Source organism: Microcebus murinus, chromosome 9 (genome assembly GCF_040939455.1).
Source record: "Microcebus murinus isolate Inina chromosome 9, M.murinus_Inina_mat1.0, whole genome shotgun sequence".
In the NCBI taxonomy this organism is placed as follows: Eukaryota; Metazoa; Chordata; class Mammalia; order Primates; family Cheirogaleidae; genus Microcebus; species Microcebus murinus.
This window is the reverse complement of record NC_134112.1, coordinates 67,932,010-67,952,556: the sequence shown is the minus strand read 5'-3', so window position 1 is coordinate 67,952,556 and position 20,547 is coordinate 67,932,010. Positions and strand designations below refer to the sequence as shown.

Here is a 20,547-nt window from a genome sequence, read left to right as displayed (position 1 = left end):
CTGCTTATTCTAATAGATATTTTTATCTGTGGATCTGTTTCTTTGGCTGTTATTTATTTTTGTTATCGATAATTTTTCCTGCTTTATTGTATATGTGGTAAAATTTTTTTTCGTTTTTTTTTTTTTTTTTTTTTTTTTTGAGACAGAGTCTGACTTTGTTGCCCAGACTAGAGTGAGTGCCGTGGCGTCAACCTGGGTCACAGCAACCTCAATCTCCGGGGCTCAGCGATCCTCCTGCCTCAGCCTCCTGAGTAGCTGGGACTACAGGCATGCGCCACCATGCCCGGCTAATTTTTTTGTATATATATTTTTAGTTGGTCAATTAATTTATTTCTATTTTTGGTAGAGACGGGGTCTCGCTCAAGCTGGTTTCGAACTCCTGACCTTGAGCAATCCACCCGCCTCAGCCTCCCAAAGTGCTAGGATTACAGGCGTGAGCCACCGCGCCCGGCCAAAATTTTTTTTCTTAATCTTGGCATTGTGTTTAGAAAAGATTAGGATAAATATTATTTTTACAAGGAGGGCATGTCTTTTTCTCTGACAGGTAGCTAGATGAAAGACTACACTTTGATCCCATCAGGAGTTGAGCTGGGTTGAAGCTGGATTACTTCTTTAGTTTCGATTCATTTCTCCTTTTATAAATGCTTTGAGAGTGGATGAATCCTGTTCCATGTACAGTACAGGTGCAGCCCTCTTGCAGAACTTGGGACCTAAGCCTAATCTTTTTTCCCTTTTAGTCCCACTCCCAGCCTCCAATTCTGTTGCTCCCTTTACATACTTGTAAATAGACCTCTGGGGGAATCAGGAAGAGAATGGGGAGCATCTGGGTTTTGTAAAGATTGTAATCTGTCATACTAGCTAAACCGCTGTTAGAAACTCTGCTGCTTTCCCTTTAATCCACCAGAGTCGTCCTACCCTGGAAGGCTTGATCTTCTGCTTCTCAATGCACCTGTGGCTATAATCCCTTCCTATTTCAGAAGGGTTTGTTCTTGCAATTTAGTTCCTTTAGACTACTTTCGCATCCTCAGTTCTCTTGATTTCTTTTTAATATATTACTTTTTAGATTGTATAGTATTTTTTTTTCTACTTACAGGAAAACCAAGGAGCTGTTCTGATTGTCTATATCCTAATTCCAAACTAGTTTTGTGTCCTACATTCAGGATTTATCTGATTGTTTTCTCATGGTGCCATTTATTTAACTGTTTCATCAATCTCATTTACTTCTTGTAAGTTGAAAGTTGGACTAAAGGTTTCATTCAGGTCATATATTTTTGCAAAATTGTCTATAAGATGAAGTTTTGTACTACATATCGATTATATTAATAGGTTCTTATTGTGAGGTGTTCTGCCTTTCAGGATGCTAAAGGTGGTCATTTGATAAGGTGGTACCTACTAGACACTTCCATTGTAAACTTATGTTATCCCTTACAACTAACGAGTAATGTGTGGAGTGACATTTTGGCTTATGAATCAATTTATTAACTATGTCATTTGGAGTTGCAAAATAATTTTTAAAATTGTATCATTTCTTGGCATTTATTAACTGGCATTTTTTGTCAATAAGAGCTGTTCTTTATGAACAGGTGATGATTACATATTCTCCGGAAAGGCTGAGACATACATATATATGTAATTCTTTGTTTAATTATGAACTTTCACAATAATTGGTATAAAAGTCACGATTATAAGTGAGTTTTTTTAATTTTTAGAATATCCCTGTAACCTCATGAATTTTTATTTATTCCATTTTTCTGTCAGTCATCGATTTTTGCGAGTGTGTGTTCAAATAATACTGTATCAGGCAGTGGGAGCCCAGTGAAAGATAGCTTTTGAGTTCTAACATCACCTTTGAGTATTTTCTTGTTATCTGTTACAAGATAAATCTTTACTTCCCTGCCCAAGACCTAGAATCAAACTGTTTCTTCAGGGAGTCCTAGTTTCTTTTAGTGGGAAATGGCATTTAGAAAGTAAAATCTGGGTACTAGATGTGCTGCTGGATATGCTTTCTCCTACATCTTTTGGGGGAAAAGAATTAGAAAAAACAAATATATATATAATGTATAGTCTTATGTGTGAATATATAGTTTTAAATTATAATTAATATTTTCTATTCAAATTTAACATTACAGGATTTTTGCTTATTTTATATTTGTATCTCTTCTGTTACACTGAAGGACTCAGTTCTGAACAACATTAACACATTTGCCTTTTCCTACAGTTTACATAAAATGGCTTCAAAATTTCAGTAACAATTTTACTTCTGCAAAGAAAATAACTAAATAAAATTTAAGATTTCTTTGCAGTTCTTTTGTTTTTAGAACATATCCCACCAAGGGTCAGAATATTGTGTTTAAAAGTTGCCTGAAACAGTTATTTTCTGTGTGGCTATATTACTAATTTACTATACAGTTGGTTTCACTTTATTTTCAGTTTTATGGAGCTTTTTCTCTTATTTTAATTTTGAGGAATATAAAACATGGTTCAAAAGTCAAAACTTTATTTTAAAAAGTGTATTCAAAAGAGGCTCCCTTTCATTTTCTTCATCCACCCCCCCTCCTGTGGGTAACCATTTTCATTGGATTCTTGTTTAGCATACTAGTGTTTCTTTTTGCAAAAATACTCAAATTCATACACACCTCTACATGCACATATGTACTTATACTCCTTATCTCTGTAGGTAGGTAGTATCATGTTATATACTCTGCTTTTTACCTTTCTTTTTTACTTAATATATCATGAAGATCACTCCATTTGTTGTTGTATTGGTCAGGATCTCCAGAGAGACAGAAGAAATAGGGCAGGTATATGTATATGTGTGTATATGTCTGTGTGTATAGTAAGATATTTATTATAAAGAATTGGTGCATACAATTATGAAGTCTGACAAGTCCTAAGAGCTGCAGGGTGAGTGGGCAAGGTGTAAACCCAGGAGAACCAATGGTATAGTTCTAGTATAAAGGCCAGTAGGCTCTAGACTCAGGAATAGCTGATGTTTAAGTTTGAAGGTAAGAAAAAGCAGATGTTCCAGTTCAAAGGCAGTCTGGCAGGCAGGAAGAATTCTCTTTAAATATTCAGGGGAGGATTAGCCTTTTTGTTCTATTCAGGCATTTAACTGATTGGATGAGGCCTATTCACATTAGGGAGGGCAGTCTGCTTTACTCAGTCTACCAATTTAAATGTTAATCTCATAACTAAAACATCCTCAAACACTCAAGATAATGTTTGATCAATTATTTAGAAACTCAGTGGCTTGGTCCACTTGATAAAATTAACTGTCACAGGTATATATTACTAGATATCTTCCTCATTTTCATGAGTTGTTCACAAGCTCTTGCTGTTACAAATAGTGCTGTAATGAATAAGCTTGTGCATGTAATTTTGTATTTCTGGCATTGTATCTTTGTAGATTCCTAGGTGTGAAATTGCAGGGTAAAAGAATAAATGTCTATATGATTTTGTTAGATATTTTCAAATTGCCCTCCATGAAGGTGGTGTCATTTTATAATTCCACCAGCAAAAAAAAAAAAAAGAGAAAAGGTATACCTGTTTCTCTATGACTTCACCAACAGAATATGTGGCCCAACTGTTGAATTTTTGCCAGTTTGATGGAAACTGGTATCTCTGTGTGAGTTTAACTTACGTTTCGCTTGTGAATGAGTTGGAACACCTTTTCATATGTTTAGGAATCATTTGCCTTTGTTTTCTTTGAATTATGTGATCATGTTTTTGATGCTTTTTTCTGTATTGATTTTTGGTCCCTTTTTTCTTGATTTTTTTTCCAGAGCTCTTATATAATTTAAGGCTACATGCTCTTTGTCTTTTATTTTGTTTCTATCTTTTGCCATCCAAATTTTTGTTTTGCCATGGAGAAAATTTTTGTTTTTACATAGCCAGATATATCAGTCTTTTCTTTTATTGCTTTTAGATAATTGTCTTAGAAAAGCTTTTCTGAGTTTCAGACTATAGGAATTCCTATTTGTTATTCATTCATATTTTCTCCCAGTACTTGTATGATTTCATTTATTACATTTAGATATCTGGCCTATTTGGAATTAAGATCTGGTGTTTGTTGTGAAGTATTGATATACATTTCCCCCCCAAATAGCTATTCATTTCCCAAAATCATTTATGAAAAAGCTCACCTTTTCTCTAGGGATTTGTCTTATAACTTACATAATATACCAGGTTTCCCTACATAGTTCTGTTTAGGCTTTCTGTTATATTCCATTGTGTATATAATTTATCCATGCCTAATACCAGTATGTTGATCATAAAGACTTAAAATTGTAATGCTGTTCTATAGCATCTGTCCCCCTACCTCCTCCCACGCCATTTTTCTTTCTCAGGATTTTTTCCTGGTTTTTCTTGCTTTTTTGCCCACATGTACTTTAGAATCAACTGATCCAACTAAATTTTTAAAATTATGTTTATTGGGATTACATTAATTTTTTATAATCTGGAAAGAATTAACATCTTTATAATGTTAAATCATCCTATCCATCACAAAAGCTGTATTTTACCATTTGTTCTAGTCTACTTTTGAGTCAGTAGTGTTTTAAGGTTTTTCTGTATAGTGGTTATACCCATTTCTTGTGTTTATTCCTAGGTATTTTATCATTTTTATTGCTGTTGTACATGTGATTTTCCATTCCATTACGCAGTTAGGTGCTGCATAATGACATGCCAGTCAGTGATAGAAATAATATAGACTATAGGATGATGGTCCCATAAGATTATAGTACTGTATTTTTACTGTACATTTTCTATGTTCAGATACAGAAAGACTTATCATTGTGTTACAGTTGTCTATGGTATTCAGTATGGTAACATGCTGTAAAGGTTTGTAGCCTAGGAGCAATAGGCTATAGCCTACGTGTATACTAGGCTATACCATTTAGGTTTGTGTAAGTACATTCTATTATATTAATGGCACATTTCTCACAGGGTAGCCCCATTGTTAAGCAATGCATGACTATACATTCTAACAGACTATTGTTTGTGTGTATATATATATGTATAGATAGATAGATGCTTTTGATTTTGTTTGTAGGTCCTACTATTTTACAGAATTTTCTTAGTGTTTATATTAGTTTATGAATGATTCTTTTGGGTTATTTAGGTATCTATTATATCACCTGTGAATACAGAAAGTATTTCTTCATCTCCCATCTGTTTGACTAAATCTTTTTTCTGTTACATAGCTGTGCTTTATTCATTTTACAATAATGTATGTGGTATGTCCCCATTCAATAAGTTGCTAGCTGGCTGATATATGAGGGCTGTCTGGAAAGTCTCCAGCCATGTAATGTGTTCTCATTATATTGACAATGGCTGGATACTTTCTGGACAACCATGTGTGTGCGTGCTCCTGTCTTTCTGTATCTAAACATAGAAATAGTTGTATTTGTGTGTGTGTGTATATAATGTTAATATTAAGGAAGTATTTGCCAATTTGCATTTTATCTAGTGTTTTATTAGGAATGGGTGTTAAATATTGTTAAATGACCTTTCAGCATCTATGGAGATGAATAAATGAGTTTTTTCTTTAGTTTTATGAATATAGTGAATTATATTAATGGATTTTCTTATACTGAACAATCCTTGCATTCCTGAAGTACACACCACTTGGTTATGCTTAATTCTGTTTGCTAAAATTTTATTGCATATTTTTACATTGCTATTTAGAAGTGATATTGGTCTGTATTTCTTTGGGTAGTCTTTATCAGATTTAAGTATCATTGTTATTTTGCTCCCTGAAAATGAATTTGGAAAATTTTTCTTTGTTTCTGTGATTTCAAACAGTTTAAGTAGTTTGGGGATTTTCTCATTTGTATTCATGGGATTTTAATTTATAGAGGTGACTATGTGACAACACAAAGAGGTCAATGCCATGGAAAGAATTATTTATTACTTAAATTTCCTAAGAGAAAGGGACACACCACACTTTGTAGGTCTTCAGAGGAAGCACCAAATTTGGTCAGGAGGCAGAAGCAGGAGCTAAAGGAGGACTTAGACCACGGGAAAGGAAAGGCAGGGTAGAATAAGCACTTTAGATTGACTAGGTTGAATAATTTTGGTGAGCTTTGCAGCATGGGAGCTATCCCTTGTTGTCTAATACATGGTCCTGGGTTGATTTAGAGTGGAGGAATTATTGGCTTGATGTGCAAAATATCACTTTATGATTAGTTTGCATATAAGAAATGTGCTCCCAAGTAAGTTTACTACCTTTAGAAATCAGCTGGCCCTGGGAGAGGCAGTCTCTGTCTGGATCTGGAAGTGTGTCCTCCTACTTCCCTCCCAAGATATCAAAACATCATAAGATGCAGAAAATAAAAAACATGATTAATACAGGAGTTACATGGTTTTTGAAGGTGTGGCAGAATTACTCATTGGACTGGTGCTTTTTGGTGAGGTAACTCTGATAACTTTATATTGTCTGTAGATTTTGGTTTTGTTTAAACTTTTTATTCCTACTAGAGTCAAATTTAATACATTTTCATATATTACTATAATTCTATCTTTAGTATATTTTCCTAGAAAAAAGTTATGAAAATTAAATAACTTGTTTTTGTATTTGTTGGTCCTCTTTTTTTCCTAACTCATTAATATACTTTGTCCTTTCTTTTGTTTTACTTTCTTTTTCTAATCCTTTGAGTTGGATGTTTATTTAATTTTATTCTTTTTGTTCATATTGATATAAATACTAAAGGATCCAAATTTTCCAATTGCTATTTTAGCTGCATTCCTTAGATTCTGACTTGTAGTGCTTTTATTTTTTTAAAGAAATTCTGTGATTTTATTAGTATTTCCTCTGTGACCCAAGAGTTGTTTTCTTTTTTAAAAAAAATTATAGGTGAAATGGATTTTTTGTTTTAGTTAATTCTAGTTTTATTGCATTGTGATTGTATAATTTTATCTATTTTCCTTTATGGCTCTTTTCTTCATGACTTAACACATGTGTTACTGAGCAATCAATAGTCTTGCTGCTCAATGTGTATAGGAGCCAATATCATGCATGGCTTTTGAGAAAAGAAAAGCTTTATTGCAAGTTGACTGGCCAGAAAATGGGAGGAAATGCTCAAATCTGTCTCCCCAAGTTGGCAGCTGGGTCACATTTTATAAGCATAGGGTAATGAGGTATGAGTTGATTGGATCTTACAGCGAGGTGATGCCAGGAGGCATGTTCTGACTGGATTATGCCAAGAGGTGATGCCATGGCTCAATCTGTTTGGATCCTGGATCCCACCATGTAGTGTCTGCTTTTTAATTCAGTCCTTGCTCCTGGGTCCAAGTATTTAGGTACTACCTGTGGTTGCATGCTTGGTTCATGTAGGCATGCTTTGGTTATGTGACCTTCAACCTGTGGGTCCATGGCAACTGAAGAACAGCTCACCACTTTAGTCTGGTACAGTTACACGTGTATGTGATAATTTTTGTGAATATTTCATTTGCACTTGAAAAGCAGCTGTATTCTCTATTATGCAGAGTTCATCTTTAATGTAAACCTTATGTTCCTTAGGGCATCCCTAACCTTACTTTTCATTCATTTAATTGAGAGTGGGGTGTTAAAGTTCTCTGTTGTTATTTGTATCTGTTTCTCCATACATCTCATGGAATTTCTACTGTGAAGATGGCTATTCTGATAAATAGTACATAAATATTCATAACTGTTATCTTCACTGAGAATTGTGGCCTTTAACATTTTAAGGTATCCCTTTTTATTGATTTAATTCTTTTTATTTGCTTCCAGCCACTTCACCAACATTTTCTAATCATCTCATGTATGAAGTTCACCTTCCAATAGATTCTTTAAAAACAGCTTGCACTTATGATTCCCTGAGTTCTTGTGTATTAAAAGTGGCTTTCTATAGTTTTGTTATAAGATACACAGCTTGATTATATTTAAAGTCCTTGACTCACATTCTTTCCTTCCGTTTCTGAAAAAATGTTACTCTACTTAGTCTTCTATTGTATCCTGCTCCTCTCTCCCTCCCCGACCCTTTTCTCTTTGCTCTCTGCTAAACTGAGTCACTTGTAAAAATCATGACTCTTATTCCTAAATACTTCAATGTGTATCACCTAAGAACATTCTTCTACATAACCACAAAACAATTATCACACTCAAGAAATTAAACTTAAACATCAATATAATGCTGTTTATATGCAGTCCATAATCAAATTTCCCAAATTTTCACAATGTCTTTTATAAGCTGGATTTTGTTTTCAGCCCAACATTGCATCAGGGATAACTCACTTAGTCATTAAACCTTTTTGGTTTCCTTTAATCTAGAAATACTCTACACCTTTTTCTTATTTTCTTTTTGTATTTTATTACATGGCCATTTTTTTAAAGTCAAAGTTTTATAACTGTCTTTCAATTTAGATCAGTATGATTTTTTTATGATTAGATTCATGTTAAGCATATCATTAGTAAGGGTATTACATAGATGATGTGTCCTTCTCAGTGTAATACATCAGAAGATTCTTAAGACATCTTGAAAAATCTGCATTTTAATTGTATAAGAATTAGAACAGGTAGGAATGATGTCCTGATAAATAGGAACAATTTCCAAGTGTTAAAAAAACAACTGTAATGTTCAAACTTTTCTTCTCTTTGAACTTATATCTTTATGGTGTGATATCATTTTTGCCTGAACTAGATTTGTATGCCCCTCTCTCAGAGCAAATAAAAAGAAAACTGATCTTTTAATATATTTTCAAACTGACTTTGTTGTTAAACTGAGAGGGACTACAAAAACAACTGTTGGGTTTTCTGTCTACTACCAGCAAAGCTGGCTCAAAGTTTACTCTGACTACTGTTCTTTCTGGATACTGTCGCTGAATAGCAGAGTTATCCACACTTTCCTGGAGGAAATTATGTTTTATTATAGTTAAGAATGAAGTTCATTAAAACATATACAAGCATGTCTATACTCCTGTCAGGTTCGAGTTCGTGTCGTGTTTCCTGGTTCTTGGTTCCTAGTACTGAATTTAATGGTTTCTGGTACAGAGTGGACAGAATGAGTGAGCCAAACAGGAATAAGCAAGCCAAACAGCAAGATTTATTAAAGCAGAGTACATTGCAGAGTGGGAATAGTTCTGTCTCCGCAAGTAGGGAAGACCCTGGGTTTTTAACACATTTCTACTTTTATGTCTACATCTTATGATATGCTATATGGTGGGCAGAATATTCATTTCAATTCAGGCAAGAGGGATGGAGATTTCCTGGAACCATCCCTTAACTTGTCCTTATAGGGTAACTTCCAGGAGCTGCCATGACATTTATAAACTGTCATGGTGTTTGTGGGTGTGATTTTTACTATGCTAATGAAGGTAGTTCACCTAAGATTGCTGCCAGCTCATCTGTGAGCATGCCTCAAGGTGTTTGTTTCTGTGGTTGGGCCATTTCTTGGGTTTGTGGTTTTCTTACCCTCCTCTAATTGGCCAGCAACAGTATCTCTACAGAATTCCTAGGCCTTGCCTCCATACCTGTTTCCCCTTCTTCCTGGTCCCTAACTAACAACTCCTGAAAAACATGTTTTTTATGTACTAAACATAAACTTATGATCACTCTTCATTGTATGGTAATTTTTAAAAATTTGAAAGTGCTACAGAGTATTCAAACTTACCTCTATTTGACATTTTCAGAATAAGAATATTAATTTGAAAGTTCCCCATGTTGATTAATAAAAGCTAAAGTTTTTCCATTTTATTGTATATTCATACACAGTATTTTAAAATATAACTTTATTTTGACTTGTAGTGTTTGCAGAGAATATTTTCAAAATGGTGGGAAGAGAAAAGCACTTGAGAAAGATGAAAAAAGAGCTGTACTCGCCACTAAGACCACTCCAGCCTTAAATATGCATGAGTCTTCTAAACTTGAAGGTCATTTAACCAACCTCAGCTTTACAAACCCTGAATTTATAACTGAGTAAGTATATTTCTTCTACTCTGATTATTAACATTATCCTGGCTAGCTATGTTAATATTAAATAGCGTAATGGTTTATACCAAGTAATGGGCAGTTTCCTTGCTCCTCCGGTAATATCATAGGCTAAGAAATGCAGATTTGTAATATTATTAGGGAGAAAACTAACAAAATTGTAAGAGCTATCTAGAAAATCAGTGGTTCTGTAGCATGTGTTGCTCTCACTAAAAATGAGAAAGAATAGTTTATTAAATATTATAATTATATATTATGATAATTATATAATATATATTACATTATATAATAGTTATCTGTCATATATTATAACATAATATATAATTATGTAATAATTAACAAAAAGATTCAAAACAGTAAAATCTAATTAAACTGTTTAAAGTAGCTATCCACTAATAAATTACAAATGAGAAAAACTGAAGATTATTAATAGAACCAATTGCCATTATTATGAAAATCTGCCTGCTACTAACAGATTGTATGCATATCAGCACAAATTTTATAAGTACATGAGTATTATAATCCAATTTTAGCATGGGCATACCTTGTTTTATTGCGCTTCACTTTATTGTGCTTCATAGATACAGTGTTTTTTACAGATTGAAGATTTGTGGTTAACCCTGCATCAAAAACATCTCTCAGTGCTATTTTTGCAGCAGCATGTACTCATTTTTTGTCGGTCCATTTTGGTAATTCTTGCAATACTTCAGACTTTCATTCTTATCATACCTGTTATGGTGATCTGTGATGAGTCATCTTTGATGTTACTATTGTAATTGTTTAGGGGTGCCACAATCCCCATTCATATAAGGCAGTGAACTTAATAAATGTATGTCTGACTGTTCCACTGACCTTCTGTTCCCCCATCTCTCTTCCTTTCCTCTTGGGCCTCCTTATTTTCTGAGACACCACAATATTGAAATTGGGCCAATTAATAACTCTGTAATGGCCTGTAAGTGTTCAAATAAGAAGAGTTGCACATCTCTCACTTTAAATCAAAAGGTAGGAGTGATTAAGCTTAGTGAGGAAGACATGTGAAAGCCAAGACAGGCCAAAAGCTAGGCCTCTAGCACCAAATGGTTAGGCAAGTTGTGCATGCAGAGGAAAAGTTCTTGAAGAAAATTAAAATTGCTACTCCAGTGAACATACAAGTGATAAAGCAAAATGGCTTTATTTCTGATATGGAGAAAGTTATAGTGGGCTGGATAAAAGATCAAAGATCAAATAACCACATCATTCCCTTAAGCCAAAGCCTAATCCAGAGCAAGGCCCTACTTCTCTTCTACTCATGAAGGCCAAAAGAGGTGAAGAAACTGCAGGAGAAAAGTTTGGAGCTAACAGAGGTTAGTTTGTGGGGTTTAAGGAAAGAAGCTGTAACGTAAAAGTGCAAGGTAAAGCAGCAAGTACTGATATAGAAGCTGTAAATTATCCAGAACTAGCTAACATCATTCATGAAGGCAGCTACAGTAAACAACAGATTTTCAATATGCACAAACAGCTTTTTATTGGAAGAAGATGTTATGTAGGATTTTCATAGCTAGAGAGGAGAAGTGCATGCCTGGCTTCAAGGCTTCAAAAGTTAGGTTTGTTAGGAGTCTTCTCTTGTTAGGAGTTAATGTAGCTGGTGACTTTTAGTTGAAGCCAGTGCTCATTTACCATTCCAAAAATCTTAGAACCCTTAGGAATTATGCTAAATCTGTGCCTGTGCTATATGAATGGAACAACAAAACCTTGGTCAGCACATCCTGTTTTACAGCATAATTTGCTGAGTATTTTAATCCCTCTGTTGAGACCTATTGCTCAAAAAAAGATTTCTTTCCAAATATTACTGCTCATTGACAGTGTACCCCGTCACCCAAGAGCTCTGATGGAGATGTACAAGGAATTAATGTTGTTTTCGGGCCTACTAACACAATATCCATTCTGCAGCCCATGGATTAAGAAGAAATACAATTCATAAGACTATAACTACCATAGATAGTGACAACTCTGATGGATCCAGGCAGAGTCCACTGAACAGGATTCACCATACTAGATGCCATGAAGAACATTGATGATTCATGGGAGGTCATCAAAATATCAACATGAGCAGGAGTTTGGATGGAATTGACTCCAAGCCTCTTGGATGACTTTGAGGGATTCAAGATTTCAATGGAGAAGTAACTGCACATGTAGTAGAAATAGCAAGAGAACTATAATAGAATTAGAATTGGAGTGTGAAGATGCAATTGAATTGCTGCAGTCTCATGCTAAAACTTGAAAGGATGGGGAGTTGTTTCTTACGGAGGAATAAAGACAGTGATTCCCTGACATGGAATCTATTCCTGATGAAGATGGCTGTGAACATCATTGAAATGACAACAAAGGATTTAGAATATTTCACAAACTTAGTGGCAGGTTTGAGAGGATTGACTCCAATTTTGAAAGACGTTCTGTGGGTTAAATGTTATCAGACAGCATCATATACTACAGAGAAATCTTTCACAATGGGTAGAGTCAACAGATGCAGCAAAATTTTATTGTTATTTTAAGAAATTCCCATAGCCGCCCCAAACTACACACCATCCTGATGAGTCAGCAGCCATCAGTGTTGAGGCAAGACTCTACCAGCAAAAAGATCATGACTTGCTGAAGGCATACATGATTACTAGCATTTTTTAGTGATAAAGTAGACTATAGTATATTAAATATGCAACAGCATTATGACTTAAAAAGGGAGTATACCTTAATTTATATTATCCGATGATTTTAGAAACATTTTTGATAAACACTAAAAGTAACCATGAAAATAAAACTCTTAAGCAATTCCAAAACTACATCATTGTAGCATTGCCTTTGGTGATTCTGATTTTATACCATGTTCAGAATATTATCTAGTTACAAGCAATTATATTTAAAAATTAATTAACATATCTTTGATTAGTTCAATAGGAAAGGATAAGGCATCTTTACCTTTATTCAAGGATTACTGCAAAGCTTATAAAGCATAATGACTTACTAAATAAACATCCTGTAACTCAAATATTATGGGCATTCTTACATATTTTGTAAATGTTGGCCAGTTTAAGAAATTGCATAATTATACTTCTATCAAAAACAGTTACATATGGAAAGTGTCAACTCTAGATATCTATATGGCTTTTTTTTAATATTCTCTATTTCATTGTTGATAATCCCTTGTTTATTGAGTCATTGTTATTGTGTTTTCCTTTGATTCTTTTCACATGGCTTTAAATTCTTTGAACACTTTTATAATCACTGCCTTGAAGTTTTGTCTGCTGCATCCAACATATTTGGGTTCACCCAGGGTGGATTTCTATTTACTGCTTTTTTTTGCTCTGAGTATGGACTACACTTTTCTGTTTTTGTTTACATGCCTCATAATTTTTTGTTGAGAACTGGACAGTTTTGATAATAGATTATAGAAACTTTTGTCCTGGTTTTTTCTCTCAAAAAGGGTAAGTGGAGTTGTAGTGGTTTTTTAGTAATATGCCTCGACTTAATCTGTGGAATCTGTCTCCCTTATAGTTTGTACATGTAGAATGTCTATGCTCAGTTTTTGTTGTTGTTGTTGCTTAAATTGTTACTTTCATATTTTAGGCTAATTTCCTAGGGTTTACACCTGTATCTGCCTAGCTTAATGGTCAAACAATGATAGATCGGAGGTTGTACTCAAGCACTTCAAGCCAGGAAGACTTCCACCCTCTGCTGGTAGAGTGTGTCTTGGTTGGGAAGTTCCTTTAAAATTCAGTCAGTTTTCAAATCTGCCTCACCTTTTACTTTCTGGCAGGCCCTCTTGGGTCTCCTCTGCATGTTCACATAGCCTCCCCACCAGCCTGGTTATGTGGGCTGCTTATCTAGCCTCTCTATGCCTATCTCATTTCCAGGATCTTTCTGTTAAATTTCTGACTAGTCCTCCAATCTGTGGCTCAACCCAAACAGGACTGCAACCTGAGACTTAGCATATCTGCTGACTTTCCATGCTTGTTGCTACCAAGTTTGCTACTTTTACTCACAATGCTCTGTTTAGGTTTATCACCCTTTATTCCAAATCAAGTTGGCCCCCTCCAGCAGTGAAGCTACTGTTTTTCACAGCCAGCCCTTTCTGGAAGAACTTTCATACCAACTCAGCAGAGTTGAGGTGATGAGAGCAGCTCCAGGCGAGGACACTGCAGATCCTCACTGTTTTTATCAAACTAGGTGTAGCAGGTTTTCGTGAAAAAACACTTTTCAACTTACTTGCTCCTATTAGGAGCCCTGAAATGGTGATTTTTAATGATTTTGTCCAGTTTTATAGTTGTTTCCTTTACTAGTGGATTTGCCAACCTTTTTATCTGCTGTAGTCAGAAATAACAGTCTCTTGTTTAGTTTCAAAGGAGAAAAATTAGTTTGGTTTTGGATATTTAAAGGGAAGTATCCAAATCTGATTGTTATAGGTCAGGATTAACTTAGTATTGAAATTTAGTATTGAATGACTTAGCCTAGGATGGCTAGGTTTAGATTTTCTTCCTTCTAAAAACTCTGAACTCCTTAATATAGCGTCTGGCCTCAGCCTATGTATGTATCCTCATTCTTTCTGCTCTTCCCACCATTCTTGCAGCCTGTATTCTGGTTATGTGGAACTGTTTTAAATTTCCCTAGCATGGTACATTTTTGTTCTCACTTTTGAAAATGGGATATATCCTCTCTCTAATAATAGTTGCTATATTATATTAGACTATATTTGAAGCATCTTTGCTTCAAGAACTTTCCTTGAACTTTTCCAAAGAATTGATACTCTTTGATACCAATATTTAACCTTTTTTATACCTCTCATAATGCTTATATTGTGTTAAAATTCACTCATACACTTTTTTTCTAAGTATAAATGAAATTGAGATATGAAAAATGTGTGTATAGAGAAGATACTAAAGATATAGAAAATAGATTACTCAATCCTGGTTACATTTAGGTACATTTTTTCCCAGTCTGTTTACTAGACATTGTTTTTCACACAGAGACCATGTCATATATAGAATTTTGTAAACTTCCCATGTCATTAGAACATGTGTTTTGCATATAGCTCGTCATAAAAATCTACCACTCTATGTGTCTAAATAAAATGGTCCTGACTACAAAATAATATGGAATTTTCTTTAAATCTCTCTCTGTCATGCATGTGCATACACACCTCTTCCAGAGATGTTGATGAAATAAAAGTCAGCTATTTATTTAGTTACAGATATCCTATAGGAAGACAGATAGCATATTTAAATAGCAAGGGGTATCTTTTTCCTACTCTTATATCTGTTCAAGTTATTTTGATTTCTGGGTTCAGATTGCAAGGGTTCAAATAGTAAAGATACATATTTTTTGCACATACATTTCATGAAAACCAAATTAAAAATCAAATATTTGTTACTACTGGAGTCATTTTTATCTCATCTATATCTCAAAATTGAGATATAGCACGTTTTGTATCTATATATAATGTGGCTGCTAGAAATTTTATCCCAAACCCCAATTACCCATTCCCCTAACATTAGAACAGCTGTGTCCACCCCCTTCATCTTGTGTGTGTGTGTGTATTTGTAATTGTCAAAAATAACTATTTGCTTCCTTTTTAAAAGTATATTTTTTCAAAACATTCACCAAATAGACTACCATATTTGGCCACAAAACACACCTTAACAAATTTAAAAAGGTAAATCATCATACAAAGTATGATCTCATACTACAATGGAATTAAGCTAGAAATTAATACTAGAAACAGCTGGAAAATCCCAAAATATTTGTAGATTTCATAACATAAGAGTCAGAGAAGTCTCAAAAGAATTAAAAATATTTGTGAACTAAGTGAAAATGAAAATACAACTCAGCAAATTTGTGATATGTAGTAAAGCAGTATTTAAAAGGAAATGTGTAGTATTGAATGCATGTTAGAAAAGAAAAAAAATGTAAATAAAAAAGCTATCTTTGGAAATTAGAAAAATTATAGCAAATTAAATTTAGGTGAGCAGAAGAAAAGAAATGGTATACATTAAAAGAGAAATCAATGAAATTGTAACAGAGAGCAAATGACCCAAAAAGACTAAAATATTTACTATCTATCTCTTTCTAGAAAAGTTTACTGAACTCTGCTCTGGGATATTTTTTGCTCCTTCACAGATTCTTACTCTTTAAATTGATTCCTCTCATCTAATTTCATTAGCTAATTCCCTAGTACAGTGTTGAATAGTGCTAGAAATAGTGAGTTTTTTGCCTTGTTCCTGATTTGAGTGGAAATGCCTCTAGTGTCTCACTATAAAGTAAAATAATGGTTTTAGGTCTCAAGTATATTTTATATTTTTTATTAAAAAGTATCTCTCAATTTCTTTTTCTAAAGTGTTTATCAGGAATAGTACTCAACTCTGCCACTGTAGCATAAATGCAGCCAAAAACAATATATGAATGAGTGTGACTATGTTCTATTAAAACTTTATTTACAAAAACAAGATATGGCCTATGGCCCATAGTTAAAATTAACGATAAAATGAACTCAATGAGAGAATTACATAACGTAGCAGGATATCAAATTGACATACAGAATTCATTGATGTTCATGAAAACAAATCAGTTGAAGGACATAATGATAGGGTGAAAAATATCTACACCATCAACAAAGATTAAAAACTTAGGAATAAAGTGGACAAAAATGAACAAAATCCACAGGAGGAAAACTTTAAAATATTCTTCAAAGTCAAAAAACCAGACTGAACCATGGAAGGTTTTTGTAATTTTACTATGGTTATGTAAGAAGATGAAGGGAAGCTGGGTGAAGGGTATATGGGAACTCCATTCTTTGTACTCTCTGCTTTTACAACTTTGTGTTAAGTCTAATGTTATTTCAAAGTAAAAGTTAAAAAATAAAAACTTAAAGATTCTGAAGTGTGTGTGTGGTGGGTGGAGTGGGGGGAGCAATGATATTGAAAGCAAGAAAACAATAGATAAAAATCAATGAAACCAAAAGGGTTCTTTGAAAAGATCAATGATATTGATAAACTTGTAGCCAAGCTAATCAAGTAAAAGAAGGCAGAAATTACTATATCAGAAATGGAAATGGGCCCATCACTACTGATCCTATTGACAGTAAAAGGATAATAAAGGAAAATTATGAACAGTTCTGTGACCACAAACTTGATAACCTGAATCAGACCAATATAATTAGTCAATATGAGAAAAGAAACTCACCTACCATTTATATCCATTACCCTTGCTATAAATCAAAATATAATTTTGACTTCAAGCTTCTTAGCAACTAAGGCAGAGCTGTGAATAGAATCATTTCTTTCCTTTTTTTTATTTTTGATAATTGTCTGTTTGTGTCATTTGCCATTAAAGTATTGGGATCTTAAGTGTTTATTAATTTGTATGATACTCAGGATATTACTTGATATCTATAGTTACTGGAGTCAGGGCTTAATGTATGCTTTGCAGGTAGAAGAAATGAAGGATAGATTGAAGGAAGAACATAGGATAGCAGAATCATATTATAATTACCTACTTGAGATTGTTAATTGATGGAGAAAAGGAGGAGGAAAAGAGTGGTGGCAGTGAGGCAAGGGAAAGATTCTGAAGAATATTAGTCACTTCCAATCCAAGAGTCTTACTATAGGTCTTACCACCATTCTGCCTTAGAATATTAGACATATTCTTAAAGGGTTGTGAGAGAAAGAGGTAAAATATGGTGGGTAATGTGTAATAAAGAGGACTTAACAGTTGAAAAGTTATTTTGAATACCTTTTTTAAGTTTTTTACTTGTACAAATTTATGGGGTACATGTGAAATTTTGTTACATGTATATAATCCTAGTAATCAAGTCAGTGTATTTAGGGTGTCTATCACCCAAGTGGAAAACATTTTTTCCTTCTAGTCCACTATCAAACACTAAATTTATTCCTTCTATCTTAGTGTATGTTTATACCCTTTAACCCACTTATCTTCATCCTCCCTCTACCCCTCCAATCATCCTCCCCAGTCTCTGTTATCTATCTTTCTACTCTACCTTCATGTGGTCAAATTTTTTAAGCTCTCACATTTAAGTAAGAACATGCAATATTTGTGCTTTTGTGCCCACATTTATTGCACTTAGATAGTGCATTTATTTCTGCAAATGATGTGAATTTATTCTTTTTTATGACCAAATAGTATTCCATTGTGTATACATACAAGATTTTCTTTGTGCACTTATCTGTTGATGTACATTTAGATTGATTCCATATATTTGGTATTATGAATAGTGCTGTAATACACATGGCAAGTGTAAGTATCCTTGGGATATATTGATTTCTTTTCCTATGGGTAGATTCCCTGTAGTGGGATTGCTGAATCAAATGGTAACTCTACTTTTGTGTTTTGAGAAACCTCCATATTATTTTTCCCTAGTGGCTATCCTAGTTTACATTCCCACCAACAGTGTTTGAGAATTCCCTTTTCTCTGCATCCCTGCCAACATCTGTTTTTTTTTTTTTTCTTTTTAATAATCTTTCTGACTTGGGTAAGATGATATCTCATTGTGGTTTTGATTTGCGTTTCCCTGATGATCACTGATATTGAGTATTTTTTCATATATTTGTTGACCATTTGTATGTCTTCTCTTGAGAAATGTCTATTCATGTTTTTTGCCCACTTTTTAATAGGATTATTTGTTTTTTTCTGAGGAGTTGACTTCCCTGTAGATTCTGGGTATTCTTTTGTCAGATGCATAGTTTACAAATGTTTTCTCCCATTCAACAGGTTGTCTCTTTACTATGTTATTTGTTTTGGTGTACAGAAATTTTCTAGTTTAATTAACTGCCACTTGTGTATATTTTATTTAGTTTTCTATGCATTTGAGGTCTTACTCATAAATTCTTTGCCTAGACCCACATCCAGGAGAGTTTTACCCTTGGTTTTCTTCTAGTTTTTTTATAGTTTCAAGTGTTCAATTGATTTTGAGTTGATTTTTATTTATGGTGAGAGATGGTGGTTCAGTTACATTCTTTTGCATATGGCTATATAATTTTCCCAGCACTGGTTATTGAAGAGGGTGTCCTTTTCCCAATGTAAGTTCTTGTTGGCTTTGTTGAAGATCACTTGTCTGGAAATATGTGACTTTATTTCTGAATTTTCTATTCTGTTCTATTGGTCTGTGTGCCTCGTAATATATTTTGAAGTCAGGTAATGGGATGCCTTCAGTTTTGTTCTTTTTGCTCAGGACTGCTTTGGCTATTTGGGTTCTTTTTTGTTCCATACACATTTTAGAATTAATTTTACTAATTCTGTGAAGAATGATATTGGTATGTTGATAGGGATTGAATTGTTTTGTTTTGTTTTGTTTTTTTTGAGACAGAGTCTCGCTTTCTTGCCTAGGCTAGAGTGAGTGCCGTGGCAGCAGCCTAGCTCACAGCAACCTCAAACTCCTGGGCTCAAGCGATCCTGCTGCCTCAGCCTCCCGAGTAGCTGGGACTACAGGCACGAGCCACCATGCCCGGCTGATTTTTATATTATATATATTAGTTGGCCAATTAATTTCTTTCTATTTTTATGGTAGAGATGGGGTCTCGCTCAGGCTGGTTTTGAACTCCTAACCTTGAGCAATCCGCCTGCCTCGGCCTCCCAGAGTGCTAGGATTACAGGCGTGAGCCACCGCGCCCCGCCGGGATTGAATTGAATGTATAGATTGCTTTTATCATTATGGTTATTTTAATGATGTTAATTCTTTGGATCTGTAACATAGGATATTTTTCCATTTGATTGTGTTATTTTCAATTTCTTTCATAAATGTTTTGGAGTTTTAAGTCCAAGAGTTTCTTGTTGAAGTGTTCTTTTAGGTATCCGATCATCTCAATACCAAAGAGGTTTGGCTTCCTCTTTTCCAACTTGAATGCCTTTCATTTCTTTCTCTTGCTTGATTGCTCTAGCTAGGATTTCCAGTGCTATGTTAAATAGGAGTAGTGAAAGTGGGCATCCTTGTATTGTTCCAGTTCTTACAGAAAAGGCTTTCATCTTTTCCCCATTCAGTATGATGTTAGCTGTGGGTTTGTCGTATATGGCCTTTATTATTTTGAACTATATTCCATCTACATCTAGTTTGTTTAGAGTTTTCATCCTGAAGACATGTTGAATTTTTATCAAATGCTTTTTCTGAGTCTATTGAGATGATCATATGGGTTTTGTCATTCTGTTGATGTATCACATTTATTGATTTGTGTTTGTTGAATCATTCTTGCATCCCTGGTATAAATTTCACTTGATTGTGGAATATTATCTTTTTGATGTGCTCTTGGATTTGATTTGCTACTATTTTATTGATAATTTTTGTATTTATGTTCATGAGGAATGTTGCCCTGAGTTTTTTGTTGTTTTTGTTCTTATCTGGTTTTGGTATTAGTTCTTTGTATGTTTGGTGGAATTCAGCTGTCAATCCATTCAGTCCTGAGCTTTCCTTTGTTGGGAGACTTTTTATTGCTGATTCAGTCTTGCTACTCATTATTAGTTTGTTCAGGTTTTCTATTTCTTGCTGATTTGGTCTTGGTAGATTGTATGTTTCCAGGAATTTATGTATTTCCTCTCAGTTTTCCAGTTTGCCAGTATATAGTTGT

At 34.1% G+C, this 20,547-nt stretch overlaps 1 protein-coding gene across 1 annotated transcript in view; it reads left to right on the top strand.

Moving 5' to 3' along the window:
• Nucleotides 1-20,547, top strand: part of SAMTOR (S-adenosylmethionine sensor upstream of mTORC1) — an 83,770-nt gene that overhangs the window by 23,712 nt on the left and 39,511 nt on the right. The window contains exon 3 of the mRNA XM_012736157.3: nucleotides 9,764-9,934. Coding sequence (XP_012591611.1) covers nucleotides 9,764-9,934 — 171 coding nt within the window. The remainder of the gene's footprint in view (nucleotides 1-9,763; nucleotides 9,935-20,547) is intronic.